The following is an 18,945-nucleotide window of genomic DNA, read 5'->3' as shown; positions in this document are numbered from 1 at the left end:
TCTGTAGTTTTTTGCACAAGGCATTTAGAGGCATGTTTTTCCTTTTAAAGGAAGACATTTTCTCCGGCATTGACTTGTTTTTATTAAATAGATCTAAAAACTAAATTTTAGAAATATCTTATATAGTTATGTGTCACTTAACAATGGGGATACACTCTAGAAAATGCGTTGTTAGGCAATTTCTTCATTGTTGTTAGAGTATACTTACACAAATCTAGATGTATATCTTTATGTTTATTTTTTCATATGGAAAAACACATTTCTTAGCCACATTACTGAATATCAGTCATTTCCCATGCTTGATCTGCAGTGCTAATGTTAAGTGCCATATATCAGATTTCTATATATGTTCCATTATAATCTTACGGGACCATTGTAGTACATGTCCGTTGTTGACAGATACATCATTATGTGGTGCGTAAGTGTACGTACAGTTTTACAACTACAAAATGAAAGACAGAGAGGTTACCTAACTTAGCTAGTGTCACACAGCTAATAAGTAGCAAAGTCAGGATTCCACATGTTAGGCTAACTTCATAGACTTAACCACAGTCCTGTATTGCCACTCCTCTTTATTTATTTTTTATCTATATTATATACATACATACATACATATATATATATTATACTGCATTTTAGGTTTGGGGGTACATGTGAAGAACATGCAGGATTGTTGCATGGGTACTACACGGCAATGTGGTTTGCTGCCTTCCTCCCCATCACCTGTATCTGGCATTTCTCCCCATGTTATCCCTCCCCAGCTCCCCACCCCCCGCTGTCCCTCCTCTAATTCCCCCCCACAGACCTCAGTGTGTGATGTTCCCCTCCCTGTGTCCATGTGTTCTCATTGTTCAACACCTGCCTATGAGTGAAAACATGCGGTGTTTGATTTTCTGTTCCTGTGTCAGTTTGCTGAGAATGATAGTTTCCAGGTTAATCCATGTCCCTACAAAGGACATGAACTCATCATTTTTTATGGCTGCATAGTATTCCATGGTGTCTATGTGCCACATTTTCCTCTTCATTTAAAGGCATGCATGCACAAATTAGATTTGGAGACAGTTCTGGAGACACTGAATTGGCAACTATAGTCGACAGACATTGCTGCGCAGCAAATACTTCTACATTGTTTCTGTACCCTTAATTTGCAGCAGTCTAGGAAAGAATGAAGGAAGGGGAGTAATATTTGTCAACCCTAACTACATTGTAAAATGAAGCTTTTTTTTTTTTGAGAGGGAGTCTTGCTCTGTCACCCATGCTGGAGTGCAGTGGTGCAGTTTCAGCTCACTACAACCTCCACCTCCTGGGTTCAAGTGATTATCCTGTCTCAGCCTCCCCACTGGCTGGAATTACAGGCAAGCACCATCATGCCCACCTAATTTTTGTGTTTTTCTTAGTAAAGATGGGGTTTCACCCTGTCGGCCAAGCTGGTCTCGAACTCCTAATCTCAACTGATCCGCCTGCCTCAGCCTCACAAAGTGCTGGGATTATAGGCTTGAGCCACTGTGCTCGGCCTGAAGCATTTTATGACGCTCACTACAGGGTGTTCATAAGTGGTAAATAAGGTCATTGGCCTAGATAACTTAAGATCCTCTGCAACCTGGAGATGAAGAACTTTATAAAGAACTTTATAAAGGGGTTAATTATTACCACCCATCAGAGTTTAGATTTAGTCCCACCGATTATATTTCTCCTTTTATAGACAGAGAAATCAGTGAAAAATAAATATATATTTGGAGGATTAAATCCCAATCTGTATCTCGAGGTTACCTTTATGTCTAATAGTTGTGATATAACATGTTGCTTAGAATAGTTCTATAAATGGAATTCTCACATAGGACCACAGAATTGCTTCTTCACAGGGTTTCAGAGTTGGAGGACATATAAAAGGACAAATCAATCCATAAATCTGTAAATAATCCTAAAAGAAGAGTGGTGTGTCAGTTATTGGCACCAGTACATGATGAATCCTGCTGGGTTGTGGAAAAAGGAGAAACTGACCTGAACAAAACCATACTCTACACAGCTGTCCCTGACATTCTACCACCTGTTAGCATTCAGTATTAATTTCATGGATCAAATCAAGGCATGCAAGTGCATTAAATAATTTTTTATAAAAACAACTGCTGATTGCTGAGGGTCTATGAGAGAAGAAAAATTAGGAGCTGTTATTTTCCTATCAACCATTACCCGCATTAACAAGAACAGGAAATGTGAATGAATAAAACTCTTACATCATACCAGAAATAAGAACAGCTGAATCCCCTAAAGGATTTTATATTCTATCATCAGACAACTAAAGAAAACAATTCCATATAAATGGCTGCATTAATCATTGAAAGAAACTTTCCTACTTTTTTAAAAGAGCAACTAGAAATACTTACTTTTTGAAAATAGAGTAACCATTTGTTAAACCATGTATACCATTGAGGATACTTTGGGCATAAAAGGGAATTTCCACAATAACTCTACAGTAATCTTTTATAGCCAAAGTTATGAAGAAGATCAGGATTTGGGAAAATTGTGGTCGAGATTTGATTTTCCTTTTCTGTTTGATAGGCTTATCTAAATTCTCCTAGCTTGAATGTAGTAAATATGAGTGTGTAAAAACGTATGTATATCTAATTCATCTCTTGGGGGAGGTTTAACGTAACTATAAATAAAAATTCTTTCCCCAAGTAAAAAATATGTTACATAGTGGTGAATTCTACCTTTTCTCATTTCTCTACATCCAAAACTATCACCAGGTACTGCTAATTTTACTTTATAAAGCTCTCTCGATTGGTCTCTTCAACTTCATCACCACTGCTTTAAATGAGGCATACTTTCTCGTTTGGACTATGGCAGCAGTCTCTCTTCCTTTAGTCTCTTCTTCAAATCCACCTCTGCCACCTCCACCCTTCATATCATCCATCATATATTTTTCCCTGCCTAAATTCCTTGGTTGGCGTCTGTTAAATCCAAGTTCCTTAAGCATGGCATACAGGGGCCAGCTTCTATGAGCTGTTCCTTACTTACTTCTCCTGTCTCATCTCCTGACACTTTCCCTTATGCCTTGAGATGCAGCTTACCAGTACCTCTACCGCATATACAACCACATACATACACACCCTGATCCCCTCCCTCATGTACAGCCATATATAATTCTCTCCACCACATCCTTTATCACACTCCTGCAAGCCTTGAAGCAATCTGAACACAGAAACCATCTTTGATTTTCAACTCGTAATTGGGGCTGAACATACTTGTCTTGAACACACATTGCTGCTTTGTTAGTACAGGTATCCTAATGTGGCACATGTATATAGTTAAAGCTATAATGCATTCCCCAAGTTCCCCTTCAGGACTAAAGGGTTATTTCCCAACAGCTGGAAGTCTTGCTGCCAGAAAGCCTTCTTTAGGAATTGCCTTTTCTCAACTCAAGACAACCCTAAAGGACGCTTCCCAGTTTCCTGCGGGGTCCACTGAGGCCTTGAGATTGTACTGAAGTCAACTTCTCCCTCTGCTGTTGCTTCCCTTCCACAGGTGTTTATCACAAGAACAATCTCTGCTAAACTTCCTGTAAGCACACTCTCAGGGTCAGCTTGCTGGGGAACCCAAGCTATAATATGTTTGTCTTGTTGACACTTTCTTCTGAGTTCTAAATCATGGGAAGTTATGGTTACCTAAAATCTTACTAATTGAAGATTATTTAATCAGACTTGTATTCAGCACCTGCTCCATGCCAGGCATTGTGCCAGATACAATGGAAACGAATCAAGACTTGGCCCTTGCCCTGGAGTTTACAGTCTGAGGTGACAGTTACACATGAAACTAACTGTACTAGAGCGTCTTGAGAATCTGTTTGACTTAAACATCAATAATTTTAGCATAGAAGTCAAAAGCAGGGACTTTATGGCGTTAAAAAAACAAAAGGAAAATATTTCAGGGGAAGGAAAATGAATATAAATAAGTAGAATGAAATTTTAGAAGGGCACAGAATTTGTCTTTGTAACTCTGGAAGCCTTTAGGGAAAAGATAATTTTTACTTTTCATTTTGAAATAATTTCAAACTTATAGAAAAGTCACAAGAATACTGAACTTGCATATACCTTTTATTGCAAATCCATCAGTTTTTAACATTTTCCCTCATTCTTTTTCTTTACACACATACAATTGTTTTTGTGACCATCTGAAAATAGGTTAAATACTACATTATATCACTTTATTCCTTAATAATGTACTTCCTAAAAACAAGGGTATTCACCTCTGTAACCACAATGTAGTTATCAAAGTCAGGAAATTTGACTTTGATCTTTAGAGTCCAGATTCAAATTCTGTTAATCGTCCCAAAAAAGATGAGTTTAGGAAGAGTCATATAACTTAACATTTGTGATGTAAATTAAAAATCATATGAAGTAAGCCATAGAAGATCTCGGAAGTTTGCTAACATTATTTAAATACCACAGTGAGGCCGGGCACGGTGGCTCAAGCCTGTAATCCCAGCACTTTGGGAGGCCGAGGCGGGCGGATCACGAGGTCGAGAGATCGAGACCATCCTGGTCAACATGGTGAAACCCCGTCTCTACAAAAAATACAAAACATTAGCTGGGCATGGTGGCGCATGCCTGTAATCCCAGCTCATCAGGAGGCTGAGGCAGGAGAATTGCCTGAACCCAGGAGGCGGAGGTTGCGGTGAGCCGAGATCGCGCCATTGCACTCCGGCCTGGGTAACAAAAGCGAAACTCCGTATCAAAAAAACAAACAAACAAACAAACAAAAAAAACCACAGTGAAATGAAATACCACTTCTTTCTCTGTAGAAAATACCACTTCTTCTTCTTTTTTTTTTTTTTTTTTTTTTTTTTTTTGAGACAGAGTTTCGCTCTTGTTACCCAGGCCGGAGTGCAATGGCGCGATCTCGGCTCACCGCAACCTCCGCCTCCTGGGTTCAGGCAATTCTCCTGCCTCAGCCTCCTGATGAGCTGGGATTACAGGCATGCGCCACCATGCCCAGCTAATGTTTTGTATTTTTTGTAGAGACGGGGTTTCACCATGTTGACCAGGATGGTCTCGATCTCTCGACCTCGTGATCCGCCCGCCTCGGCCTCCCAAAGTGCTGGGATTACAGGCTTGAGCCACCGCGCCCGGCTAACCACTTCTTATTTTCTACAGAGAAAGCAAGGATTAGGCTCATGTTACCTGTAAAGGTGTGACTTATGGCTCCCCAGAAATGAACCTTACTCTGGAGAGCCCATTGGTGAGGTTCTTTTCACAAGAGATTGTATATTTTTGACCCAGGGATTGTCGATTTGTTGAGCTCCCGTGGAGTATGCCGCCCTGTCCTTAACACGTCTTCACAACGCTTATCTTAAAGGACATTCTTTGGAACTGTCTTTCACAGTGAGGCGCCCCGCCAGCCAGGCCGGCAGGTAGGTAGACGGGCGGTTTCGGGAACTAGATCCTGCTGGTCTCCCCTAACACGTGGTCCTTGATGCTCTCGAGGACTGGGCCATGAACCTCAGCACACAGCGCTTTGCCAGGGCTCGGGGCCGCACGCCAGCCTGCCGAAGGTGTCTGGAGGACTTGGGCGGGGGCGCGACTTCTGCTGCACCGCTTCCTCTCCAGCCTCGTGGGCTTCTAGGACCCTATGACGTCACTTCCGGAGTGGTCTGTTGGGAGTTGTGGCGGTGGCGAGGCCCAAGCACAGCCGGCCAAGCGGGGGCAAAACCCATGTCGTGTCCGCCCCACAGCTCGGCGCCTCTAGAAGCCATGGCTCTTCCGCTGAAGCTGGAGCCGGACATGCAGGGAAAGGTAGATTTGTTTCGGGCCCGTATCGCCCGGGAAGCCGAGGATCTCGTGTCCACCTTCTTTCCTCAGAAGCTCTCAGAGTTGGATAGCCGAGTTCAGGAGCTCCGGCTGCAAGACCTGCCCAGAATCCATTCAGTGCCAACCCCGGAGCCCCTGGACACGCCAGTCACCGTGGGGGATGGACCCAACCGGGATCTGCCGCCTCTGCAGACCCAGTTCTCCATCAAGGTCCCAGCACTGCCTGGCAGCGAGGGACAGCTTCTGCGGAGCAACCAGCATCTGGTGGAGCTGATTGAGCGGGTAAAACCTGAGATCGAGCTGCTGAGAGAGAAATGCAACACAGTGCGGATGTGGGTGCAGCTGCTCATCCCGAAGGTGGAGGACGGCAACAACTTCGGGGTGTCTATCCAGGAAGACACTGTGGACCAGCTGTGGACCGTGGAGAGCACAGCGACCTCCTATCTACGAGGCTTCTCTACCTACTACAACACCCGGGCCAAGTTGGTATCCAAGATAGTGAAGTACCCGCAAGTGGAAGATTATCGCCGCACTGTAGCAGAGGTGGATGAAAACCAGTATCTGAGTGTGCGCCAGATCCTGCTGCACCTACGGAACGAGTATGCCACCTTGCATGATGTAATCCTTAAAAACTTCGAGAAGATCAAGACCCCTCGGAGCACCAACACTGATAACCTATACTGATAGCCTTGCTTCACCCCACTTGCCTTCAGGAGTTGGCTGAGCTGTTTAGGCAGCTAGAAAGCTGGTTATTAATGACTCTACGGGTGGTGAAATGACTGGAAATGTGCGTTATTACTTAGTTAGAATTTCATACAGCTTACCCTCATATTGAATGATCTTTTGGTGTAATTTTCATTTGATTTTCCATTTGTGGGGAGAATGGGGACAAACCATCAAGGAGAAAGGACTGCCATTTTTAAAAGCAGCTTTGTAGATGAATGTTGGCCAAGATTTCTTTATTATGGCGTTGGTGACATTGAATGGTTTCAGGGGTTACTTAAAAACTAAAGCTTAAAAGAAATTTAAGTGAAGCTTTTCCTAAAGTTCTGCTGTCTGTTAAACTTTGTTCAAACTTCAGAATGCTGCTTTTACACCATCATTTTTCTTTTTTGCAAGGAAGGGAGTTTAAAGGGATATGTTTAGGTCATTGTATGCCTCCAGTTTAGCAGATTGAAATAAAACTGGTTATAAAATTTTATGAGGCCTAAGTGTGCTTATCTGAACTTTAATTTGCAGATGGGGACAATTCAGATGATAATTTCTTACTTCAGATGGACTGATACACTTGATACTTTTCAACTCTGATATGTAAGAAAAATGAGCAAAGAGTAATAGATTTTAATTCTTCTAAACAAATGGATACCCACTTCCCTTAGAATGAAAAGGAATCGATGGAAAATGACTTCCTTCTGTAACTTTCTACCATCTCAGCATCTTCATTTCCTTTTACACAATGTAGAATTTCTTCTGTGTATCCATCTGTCTCTTTAAGTCTCTGCTAAATCCATCAAGCTTTGAATCCCATAATACTTTTCCCCCAGTTGATTTTCATTTTCGTTTCTTTTTGTCTCTTAAGATATTTATTATAGTCCCTCATTAGCATTTATCTCTCACGTTATATAGGTCATTCTCTAAAGGCTCTAAAATGTGGCTTAGCGTTTTCCCACCTCACTGAGGGGAAGCCATTGTCTTCTCAACAGTGAACTATATGGTCGGTATTTTTAAACTTCAGCATTTCCAGATTTCATTTTCAGATAAGGTAAATTACTGTACTATGAATCTATTCTAGCCTATGTAGATTAGAAAAATCATGCACTGGATTAGCAGAAACTTTATTTTCAAAGTAAACCCTGAAAAATGATAATAAGTGAAATTATTCTTTTGTTGAACTTCTGAAAAGCCCAAGTCTTTCAAATGTGTGCTTAAAAAGTAACAACAGCAAAAGGTATTACCTAACAGACGTCTTACATCCTCCCCCTTAAAGTAAAGAGTTCTTTTTATTTTCCCTTTAAGGTATTCTGTCTGATTCAGAAAAGTGCCAGGAACCCTAAATCAGTTCATACCGTTTGACAGACTTTAATTGCACACAAATATGTAATGGACAATGTAAGGAAACAACAAATGTTGCTTAATTTTTCAACTAATGTTAATCATCTAAGATTTAACGTATCTGTTCCATACATTATATAATCATCTTTTGCTTGTTTCTTTTACTCAAACTGTCAAGTCTTATGCCAGGTTGAAATAAATTTTCTCCAATCCCAGACATTCCTTTTACTAAGAAAATACTCATGTCCTTTGTAGTTAAAGATTTCTGGTATATGCATTTTTTACCTTTTTCCATCTCTATATCGAATTTAGTTGGCTCTGGAATACTTTATAAAAGTCCCTACTCTGCAAAAATCAATCCCTTTGTGATTTTCCCCTTTCTTGCAAATGGTTAGAAAAACTTTTATAATAATAGACTTAGGAACTGGTGTTAAAATAATGGTATCCAATATGAATCATTTGCCTATTATTAGTACTAGAGACTTAAAGCCACCCTTTTGTTCCTTTTAAGATGACAACCGAACTGCATGGCTGTGTTTTGAAGAAATGGTTTTAAAAACTTATTTTGGAATTAAGTAATTTTAGTTTTAAATTCTAAAACTAAAACATGAAAGCCACTAACTGAAATTTGATTGGAAATTGAAATTTGTAGATCTGGTTTTTAAAACCGAGTGAAAAATGTCTTTCTTAAACATTAATGATGGAGACAAGTCTTAATTTTAAAGTTCTTAAACTTCAGACTTCTTAAACATTTGGGCTTAGAGTTTTTTTGTTTTGTTTTGTTTTGTTTAATGTTGAGAAGGAGTCTCATCCTGTCACCCAGGCTGGAGTGCAGTGGCGCCATCTTGGCTCACTGCAACCTCTGCATCCTGGCTTCAGTCCTGCCTCAGCCTTCCAAGCAGCTGGGACTACAGGTGCATGCCACCACGGCTGGCTAATTTTTTGTATTTTTAGTAAGACGGGATTTCACTGTGTTAGGTTGGTCTCAATCTCCTGACCTTGTGATCCACCTGCCTCAGCCTCCCAAAGTGCTAGGATTACAGGCATAAACTGTGGTTTGGAGTTCCTAAATATTACTGAATTATTTAAAAATTCTTCTTTGGTTATTAGAGGCAACATTTATTTTATAGTTTTTATATAGAATTCTTACCAAATGGTCTCAACCATTATAAACCAAATAGAGGGTAGATTTGACATCTTATGAATATTGAGACATTTACTCTGTGTTTTTATCTGGATGAAAGAACAACGTATCTCTTGTGCCTTGAGAGAACCTATAGGTAGTTAGGCTTTTCCTCAGCAAGCAACATTTGAAAACTCAATTAAATCCCCATCATTTCATTGAATTCCCATAATGTGGTTTTATAGTACTCATTATATTCTGTGTGTGTGTGTGTGTGTGTGTGTGTTTAAGATGGAGTCCCACTCTGTCACCCAGGGTGGAGTGTAGTGGTGCAATCTTGGCTGCAGCCTCCGCCTCCCAGTTTCAAGAGATTCTCCTGCCTCAGCCTCCCGAGTAGCTGGGGTTACAAGCTTGTGCCATCATGCCCGGCTGATTTTTGTATTTTTAGTAGAGATGGGGATTTCACCACATTGACCAGGCTGGTCTTGATATCTTGACCTCAGGCGATCCTCCCACCTTGGCCTCCCAAAGTGTTGGGATTACAGGTGTGAGCCACCATGCCCGGCCTGTATTCTGTATTTTTATGTATATCCTCACTAAATACATTTCTTGAGAATAATGAAGGGTTTTTTTTATTCACCTTTTTATCCATTACGGCGTTTTGCATATGGTAAAATTCTAAAGCATGAGCCAAACCAAACCTGGATCAAACTGAAGAAAATTGTTTCTCCCCTTTCTTATTAGAGGAGGCACTTTGTTATAACAGAGGCTACATGTAGGTAAGTGTACCCAGGAATATGTAAGAATGTTAAGACATCTGAAAATCTGATTCAGAATTAAACAAAGGCAAATGAAGTTTCTACACTGTTTTTTGGCTTCTAATTAAACTTTTTTTTTCATATCACAATAATGTAAATATTTTAAAGTACTCCAGGCAGTTCTCCTTCAGTATTCCCAGTGATGTCATTAAGCCTATTCACCCTGCAACAGCTGCAAGTTATTCCAAACATCTGTACTGAATCCTTACACTATACAAGACCATTTGAAATCAACTTTCTCACCCCATTAACAGCTTCAGTAATTCTCTATTACTTTTCTAACCAAGGGTTAGGAAGAAATAAATCTAGTGTATCAGAATGAAAAATCCTGAAAATTGCTTTTCAAAACTAATTCTCTGTGGTCACGAACATAATATTTAATTTACTCTTCCAGATTTCTGTACTTAAAAAGTTAGTTTCTTAAATACGTAAAAGTTAGATCATTTGATAAATGCTTAAAAAGACTTAAGTTTATTAAGTCTTATTTGGTAGTAAATATAAAAGACAAAACATTCCAGGTAAAAATTATTTCATACATTTTAAACAGTTTATTTAGAGTAAGTATAATCAACTCAAAACTCCACTGCCTTATTTCTCTGGGTCTTGCATATTGGTGGAAATTTTTCTCTGCTCTTTTTTTTTTACATTTTATGTTGTGGGATAAGCATGGAATTAATTGAACCTATGACCTATATATTCCACAACTTACTTCGATCCTTCCATTAGGCACCCATCCAGAGTAGAAGAAACTTCTCAGATCACAGAAGATCCTCAAAAAAATGTCATTTTGTTTAGTTTCATTTTAGTATTACATTGATGAGAAAAAAAATGAATTCCCAGTGGGGGCCACTATCTGTGTGGAGTTTTCATGTCTAGTTTTGTGCCACTACATAGATCTATGCTAAGGCCTAGCAGTTTTGCCTTACTTTTTCACCAACAGAGTAAATTTCAACAAAGTGCAAAAAGGCAAATAATGTCCTAGTGCTAACTTGAAGATAGCTTGACCTTAGTATTATTATGAAAATAGTTTGACCTGAAAGGGTTCTTGCCTCCTTAGGGAAAAAAACTAGTCAAAAAGCTATTGTAATAGTCCTCCTCTAGCTAATTTACATTGTAAATTATCTGTGGATAACGACTATATGAAAGTTGTAGTAGATCCTGGGGATTCAGCAATGGATAAAACAGATGAAATGTCTGCTGTTACGGAGCTCATTTGTAAAAGGTGAAGATATATAATAGGGGTTAGAGAGAAAAGTAAAGCAGAGAAGGGAGAGGAGGTGAGTGTGTTTGGTAAGGATGTGTGTGTACAATTTAACTAAGGTGGCCAGGAAAGACCTCACTGAGAAGCTGATGTTTGAATGAAGATCTGAAGTGGGGGCAGGTAAAGGTGTATGCCTTATACAAAGGTCACAGCTGAGCCTGCCCCTCTTTATCCATCTCTTTTCATCTAACTTCCAGACCTTTTTTTTTTTTCTGCTGGTAACTCATACCTTTTAAAGTTTAAACCAATTTACTTTCTTCCAGCTCTGCCCTCCACCACTTCCTTGCCCCTAGCACACACACAATTAATCAGCACTTAAAAACAAAAACCTAGCTCTTTACAAAAGGTGCAGGGATAGAGTGGAGGTTTTGAATACTTGTGCTTCAATTATTTTTCCCCTGTCATCTTTTATATTAAAGGAAATAAAATATAGGGGTGTCTTTTCCTGGTGGAATTGGTAGAGAATATCTGTGGCAGTTAGTGCTAATGTTTATAGAAAGAATAAACACTAGTGAGATCATGATGGAGAAAGACCAGATCAGTAGGGACCGAATTATAAAGAGATTTCGTTTCTAGGCTAAAGAGTTTGGATAGGTCATGAGTGCATGTCATCCTTTATTTTAATCAGTAGTGGAACTATGGCTCTCAACTATGTGGTTGAAGGAATAAACTTAGACAACAAATCTAAATTTCATGTATCCATTGCATTTACCTGTTACATTTCCTCAAGGACTTCGCTCTCCTCAAACTTTTTGGTCCTTTTTTTTTTTTTTTTTTTTTTTTAAATCAAACACTTATAAGTGTTGGAATACGTACTAGCTTGTCTAATCTTTATAAACAATTGATGCAATAGGTGTTGTTACTATCCCTGTTTTACTAATGAGAAGACAAGGACACAGAGAGATTAAGGAACTTGCTCTGGATTCTACAGCTAGAAATTAGGTGGTGGAAGCAGAATTCAAACCCAGGCCGTCTAGCTCCAGAGTCCCTCCTCTTAATCTCTGTCTGTGCCACTCTGGCCAGTGTTTGTGAGTCCAGGAACTATCTGCATCAGAATCACCATGGATACTTGATAAAAGTGAAAAATTCTGGTCCACCTCAGACTTATCATGTAAGAATTTGTTTTTCAAGAGTCAAGGAATGTGGGTAGATTATAAAAACCTGCAGGTGATTCTGATGTTATATAATTAAAATCCTGCAGGTGATTCTGATATGTATACTTTGTTAGGAACTTCTGTTTTAGAAGGACCTACTACTGGCACTGTATTTGCTTCTGATCCCAGCTTCCTTTGATTAAATACTTTCTGAAAGATACACAGTTAGTACAGAACTTAATATTATTATATACTATTATACCCCAGAAATCCTTTTTAGAACAATACTTAACCAAACAATTAAAAATTTCATTTCCTACAAATGCATCATACTTTAAAACTGAATAAAGGCCAGGTGTGGTGATTCATGCTTGTAATCTCATCATTTTGGGAGGCTGAGGCAGGTGGATCACCTGAGGTTGGGAGTTCAAGACTAGCCTGGCCAACATGGTGAAACCCTGTCCTACTAAAAATACAAAAATTAGCTGGGTATGGTGGCGGGTGCCTCTAATCCCAGCTCCTCAGGAGGCTGAGGAAGGAGAATCACTTGAACCCAGGAGGCGGAGGTTGCAGTGAACTGAGATTGTGCCACTGCACTGCAGCCTGGGTGACAGAGTGAGACTGTCTCAAAAAACAAACAAAAAGCAACCGGAATGGAAACTGAGAACTTACTGTTCTATTTATGATGAAAGAAAGCTGCTAGACTTTAGAAAGTACACCATATGCGATATGAAAAGTGAACTCTTCTGGATTGTGGAACAGCCCTATACAGTATCATACCTCCATCTTTAACTAGGATTGCAGCTGGCAATAAAGCTCAGCTTCCAATGCAAGTGTTGAGTTTGGCTGTTTGTTAACCCAGGATCCTGAGTGAAAATTTGTTCATTGAAGAACATAAAGCGGATTATGGTTACAATTTTTTTATTTCACTTTGTTAGTTTGCCTTGTCAAGACTAGTCTTTCCTAAAATGTGCTTTAGGGGCATTTTATAGTCCTCCCTATTTCTTTATGTGAAGCCAAGATCAAAATTGCTTGAAGAAGGATTAAGATCTGGAGTGAAGGCTGGAGAAATAGCTAGACACTGAGGCTCCTGCAAGCACAGATAACTTTAGAAATATAAACTATATGGAACCCCTTTTTTTCTGCCTTTCCAGAAAGTTGTAGAATAATGGATCTGAAAGAGTTGGCTAGTTTATCTCCCCGTGTTCCCTTCCTACGCTGCTGAGCTATCTACACAAGATACAGAGCTATCTACTTTGAGATTCTTCCCGGAACATACAGAATTATTTTTTATCTCAACGCAACATTTTCCCTCTTTTTTTCCAACAAAAAGTAAAATGATTCTCTTAGATATCTATGTTTAACTTTTTCCTTGAAGTGTTTCCTAGTAACTTTTCTCAGGAAACTTGTTGACTCAATTTGATGGCGCCATAGACCTTCCTACCTGCCCCTCTGTGGTTTGCTTTGGTAGCACACCTGTAGGACACAATATAATCCAGGAAATTCACTTCCTACTGGTAGTCCTGAGTAAACGGAATTTTCTAAAATGAAGCACCTTGTAAACATTGTGTATGACAAACTCCCAAATGGTTAAACTCTTTATGCATTTAGTGTTTGATCTTTTTCCTTAAGAAGAATTTTTTTTGGATTGCTGCTCTGCTGGCACTCAACAAATTACAATTGCTAACAAGTTTCAGGGGCCCTAACTTGCTTTACTAAATCATATGCTTACCAGTTTTTGAAAAGGCTATTATAGCTCACAAAGTTTAGAACTTTGATTAACTCGAGTTATTGAATAAAGTAATATGAAGCACATGGTCAAAGACTTCCTGCTTCTATACCTGTCCAAAGCATGTAACCAACATTTTGTCTAAGAGCTTTCCCTAGGGAAATCAATCCTGACCTGGTTTAGAAACATTTTTCCTGAAACTCTCACCAAAAGAGAGGAATGATTTTGGATGCTACTATCTTATCCTTAGGAAAGTATTTACAAGAAGTCATTTTGACCAAGAAACTCAAAATTAATTCTGGTTTTTAAAAAGAGAAGCATATGTAACTCCTAGATTGAACCTTATGAAATTACTGATACTTGACTCACAAAAATGACACGTTTTTTATGGTACAGCCTAATACTTTTTGGTGTGAGTAAAAGGGGAGGCAGGGATAGTTAGGCAGTTTTGGGGGGGCATCCTGTAGACTTGGACATGAAAAGCATATCTTAAATCAAAATTTGAATTTGTACTTACTAGGATTTCAAGCTCATTTTTTTCTCTTGTGACCTTGCCAGCATTATCAGATTTGTATTAAGTGTAAAAAGTTTCCTCTTGTCAAAGCATAAACCTTGGCTCATTCTTGGGCCATCTGTTGTACACTAATAGTTTTGATTTATTCTTCTGGCTGACATGCATACTAATGGTACAGATGCAAGCTGGTATGTAGTTTTATTGCATACATTAGTGACACAAATACTACATTCGTATTAGCTATTTATATTAACTATTTCTAGTTTTGGGGTAATATACTTTGCTTGTGTTTTTACTGTGCTGAGAAGCCCTGTATCATAGACATTTTTAATAGACTTTAAATGATTAGATTACATTCTACTTAATTTTACCACCCCTAATTTTTTTTTTTTTTTTTTTTGCGATTTTTATTTTCAGGATATGTCACGATGTGTGTCTGTGTATTTTCATGATTTCAAATTTTCTAATTGCCATTGCTTTAATGAATGAACAATTTGATTTTTGCTCAGCAATTACTATAACTACTAGAAAACAACAAACACTGGTGCCAAATGTAAATTTAGATAGATAACTCTGGAAGGCCTACTTCTACCTGATGGGTTGGCTCTGAGTTTTGAGAGTTAACGTACTCTTCAACTTCTTTGACAGCTTGAGAGATGTAGAGTGATAGAAGAAAGCAAAAGCTCTCTAGGACAGGGACGTAGGTTAGAGAAAATTTAATACAAAGCTATTTGTGAAATAAGACTAGGTGCTATTTTTATTTTCGATCTGTTTTTATCAGTTTTCTATTTGGAAAACCAACCCATCTCTGGCATCCAGTGGATATGGGCCAAATATAAAATGTTAAGAGGCCGTTGTTACTGTTGGTCTGCTATGCAAAACTTTTTGCCTAATAGAGGTCTGTGTGTTGATTGCGTGAAAGCTGCTCAGTGTCACAAGTGCAGCCTATTGCAGCCTGAGTTTCCTTCATTGTAGGGGAAATTATGATAGAAATACATTCCTTTCTGTTAAAGATAAAGGGCTCCAACCTTGAGCCAGAGTTTTCTAATACAGTAGAAGCCATCTTATCTAGTATAATAGGGACTGTTAATGGTCTGTTAATAACCAATACTGGTTAAAATTATTTTTAAAAAAGATACATATCTTTATTTTACTTGATGATGTTAATTTGCACTCATTGGCTAGTTTTGTGTGTAGAGCTAATGTCTTTCTTTGAGTCCAAATCCACTCTTCAGAGTTCCATGTTGCCTTTCTTTCATTAACTATACTCACAATTCGGCAACCATAATTTCCAGTATTGGTTAGTTACTTTAAATTGGAACAAGAACTTAGAGGTACTTGTTAAGCAATCTGAGGGCAGACTATTAAGACTTTTATGGTTGTTTTGCAAGGAGAGAACATTTCAGAACTTATTTTTATCTTTTTGCTCTCTTTTCATGCTATTAGTTTATGTAATATTTTATTAAATTACACAATAATACTAACTAATACAATTAGTGATTCATCTTGAAAAAAAGACACAGCTCAACTAGTTGTGAATGTTCCCTGTGCTATAGGCACCAGTCAATGAGTTTTATAGGGGAAATGGGAAGGGTCATTTAATCAATTTCTACTCTACATGGATATGTAAACATTTGATAACTCTCAGTAGGGTCTGAATTTTATTGTGAGTTACCATCATACACTTCAGCTGAGCAAAATATGGTCCTTTTCTTTTGATAAGCTAGTCTCCAATGCTTTTGTTTTCTTAAAAAGAGAAGAAACATAACTTTGAATGGAATGCTATGTTATGCACTAATATTTTGTTGGTTTCTATCAAAGTGCTTGGAAGAGGGAATTGGGAGAACTGTATGAAAGTAGCATATTTTCTTGTGTACAATATTGCATAACATTAGAAAATGGATGTTTTATTTTCACAGTGAAATGTTTTGGTGTTTCTCCCCACTCCCCGCCCCCATGTTTCTCTAACTTCTGGGAATAAGAGTAGCAACACATTGATTATATTTGTCCACATGATTTCATTCCAGAGAAAATCCTATGGTATCTAAGCCCTACGGAAAGCCTGATAAAGACATTTCAGGAGACCATTTGAAGATGTCTTAAAATTAGTGACAGTTTTAAATGACAGTGCCAAAGTATATTTCTCTCTATAGTAAGATTCTTTTTCTACTAACCTTTTTATTCTTAAGTAGTTTTATTTTTCTTGCAGTCGGATTATTTTTAAACGATTTAATTGAAGGGAAAAAAATACGAAATCATCAAATTGTACCTCCAGGATTGAATTCCCTTCACTAGTTCCTTAATAGTATTTAAGTAAAAGGGGGTGCGATATCAAGAAGACTAAATTATAAATATGATTTTTCTATGCTGTTAAAAAACAACAATGCTGTCCTTGATTAACCATTATGGAGATTCCTCTTGACCAAATACCTTTAGAACTGTTTCACAAATGTATAATTTAACTAGTAATTTGGTTTAGGGTTAGGCTTTGAGTGACAGAAAATCCAAAATATAGTGGCTTAGATAAATTAGAAGCTTATTTGTCTTTCATGTGTAAGTTTCAGAGATCTTATGGTAGCTCCTTAATCATCAGGATCCCTGTCTCCTTCTGTCTTCTTGCTCCATAATCCTTAACTTGCAACTTCCCTCTCATGGTCCAAAAGATGGCTACTCAAGCTCTAGCAGTCATATCTGCCTTCTAGCTAGCAAGAAGGAGAAAAGGGAAGGAGCGAAGCCTTCAACACCACGTTGAAGAAGTTGCCATTTCCCCTTGCAGTCTGTTGACCAGATTGTATAGCCTTACTTGGTTGCAAAGGAAGCTAGGAAAGAAATACAGTCTTTATTCTGGGTGGCCCTGTGCCCAACCAATTATCACAAGTCCTGTTGCTATTTTGATATTACAGAAGAAGGAGAGCATATATTGGGGGGGGGGGGAAAAAAAAGGCTGTTTCTACCACAAGTTAGTTTCCCTAACAAAATAAAAACTTGGATTTATATTCTTTAAAAGAAAATATCCTCTGTAGCAGTGCTGACTACATGACAGCACATTGAGCTCAGTAAATTTTTTTAAATGAACAGCAAGAAACCAGCAAATATTTGTTGAGTGATTACAGCTGCTTTGTTTCTGAAAACGTGACTCACAGGATTAATAATCTAAAAAAGAGTAAAATGAACACAGAAAATAATGATTCGAGATTCATTGTTGTGAGGTTCAAGAAACATTTATTTTGAGGAAGTATTGAGGAAGTGAAGGTAAATGTTCAATGAAGTAACTACACTCCCAGATATATAGATAAGCTAGGTAGATAGAGAAAATATATATGATATATTAAATATATATACACTTATTTTTATTATAAGATAAGTACTGTAGAGTTGGTAGTATACCAGCTTTGGTTCCCTACAGTCTGATTTTTGGGCCTCTTGGTAAACAAGTACTTTAAACTGTTCCCCCAGTTTGCAAACCTTTAATAATTAGACACAAGGCAGGTTAACTGTAATAATTTGTATGCATGCAAGATGTGATTCTTCTGCCGGGCATGGTGGCTCACGCCTGTAATCCCAGCACTTTGGGAGGCTGAGGCAGGCGGATCACAAGGTCAAGAGATCAAGACCATCCTGGTCAACATGGTGAAACCCCGTCTCTACTATAAATACAAAAAATTAGCTGGGCATGGTGGGGCGTGCCTGTGATCCCAGCTACTCGGGAGGCTGAGGCAGGAGAATTGCTTGAAGCCAGGAGGCGGAGGTTGCAGCGAGCCGAGATTGCAACATTGCACTCCAGCCTGGGTAACAAGAGCGAAACTCCATCTCAAAAAAAAAAAAAAAAAAAAAGATGTGATTCTTCTTTTTTCATAAATTATAATGTGGTTTTTAGCTTTCTGCTGCAAAAGTAACTAATTTGTTAGAAATTTAAAAAGAGAAAGTAGGAGACATTGTGTTCAGAAAATCATGTTTAAAAACAATTAGTATGGCATCTATATCTTAGCAGGAAACTCAGACTAAGTCTGAGCCTAACCTTAACCCGTGACCAGTGGAATCTAAGTGTGTTTATTTTTACAATAGCCTTAATTTGGGGCTTGCAAGTTTTTTGGTTTGTTTTCACATTCAATTTAGAGACCCTAAAGCAGTATTTTAATGATAGGAATTAAGCTATGCATAACTTTCATGGCTTGAAGATCAGCAAATTCTGTTTTTCCTTGCATATAATGTTATCTTTCTCAGAAATGTGTGATCTTTGTGTCTAACAATGCACTTAAAAAAACAAAACAAAAAATTCCCTTGCTGCAGTGCTGGAATTCTAACAGAACTTTACTCATCTTCTCTCCCCTCACCGATTTTTAAAAACATGTTCTCATGGAAATATTGCCTTGAATTACACAAAATAGAAGCAGTTACTGGAAATATTTTCTACACAGTTCTGCTCATGTATATCAATTTCCATTTGTTTTTCAGTTTTTAGATTTTTTTCTCAGTTTCGCTGATAATCACACTTCATATCAACTTTGAACTTTGAAGTTGTGTTGAATTTTTATTGCTCTCAGCTG

The 18,945-nt window shown here is 38.3% G+C and overlaps 1 protein-coding gene and 1 pseudogene across 4 annotated transcripts in view; both read left to right on the top strand.

Moving 5' to 3' along the window:
* ATF6 (activating transcription factor 6) overlaps nt 1-18,945 on the top strand; it is a 163,439-nt gene that overhangs the window by 98,666 nt on the left and 45,828 nt on the right. The window contains exon 15 of one of the 4 annotated variants that reach the window (XM_074390221.1): nt 5,280-5,352. The exons of the other annotated variants lie outside the window; for them this stretch is intronic. Within the exon in view, the coding sequence (XP_074246322.1) occupies nt 5,280-5,297 (18 nt within the window). The 3' untranslated portion in view covers nt 5,298-5,352. Of the gene's footprint in view, nt 1-5,279; nt 5,353-18,945 lie in introns of those variants that run through there. 4 annotated transcript variants of the gene reach the window in all.
* LOC101043421 (proteasome activator complex subunit 3 pseudogene) lies at nt 5,300-17,324 on the top strand (annotated as a pseudogene).

The sequence above is a fragment of the Saimiri boliviensis genome, chromosome 19 (assembly GCF_048565385.1).
Source record: "Saimiri boliviensis isolate mSaiBol1 chromosome 19, mSaiBol1.pri, whole genome shotgun sequence".
Taxonomy (NCBI): domain Eukaryota; kingdom Metazoa; phylum Chordata; class Mammalia; order Primates; family Cebidae; genus Saimiri; species Saimiri boliviensis.
The sequence above is the reverse complement of the archived record's forward strand: the minus strand, read 5'-3'. Positions and strand labels throughout refer to the sequence as shown.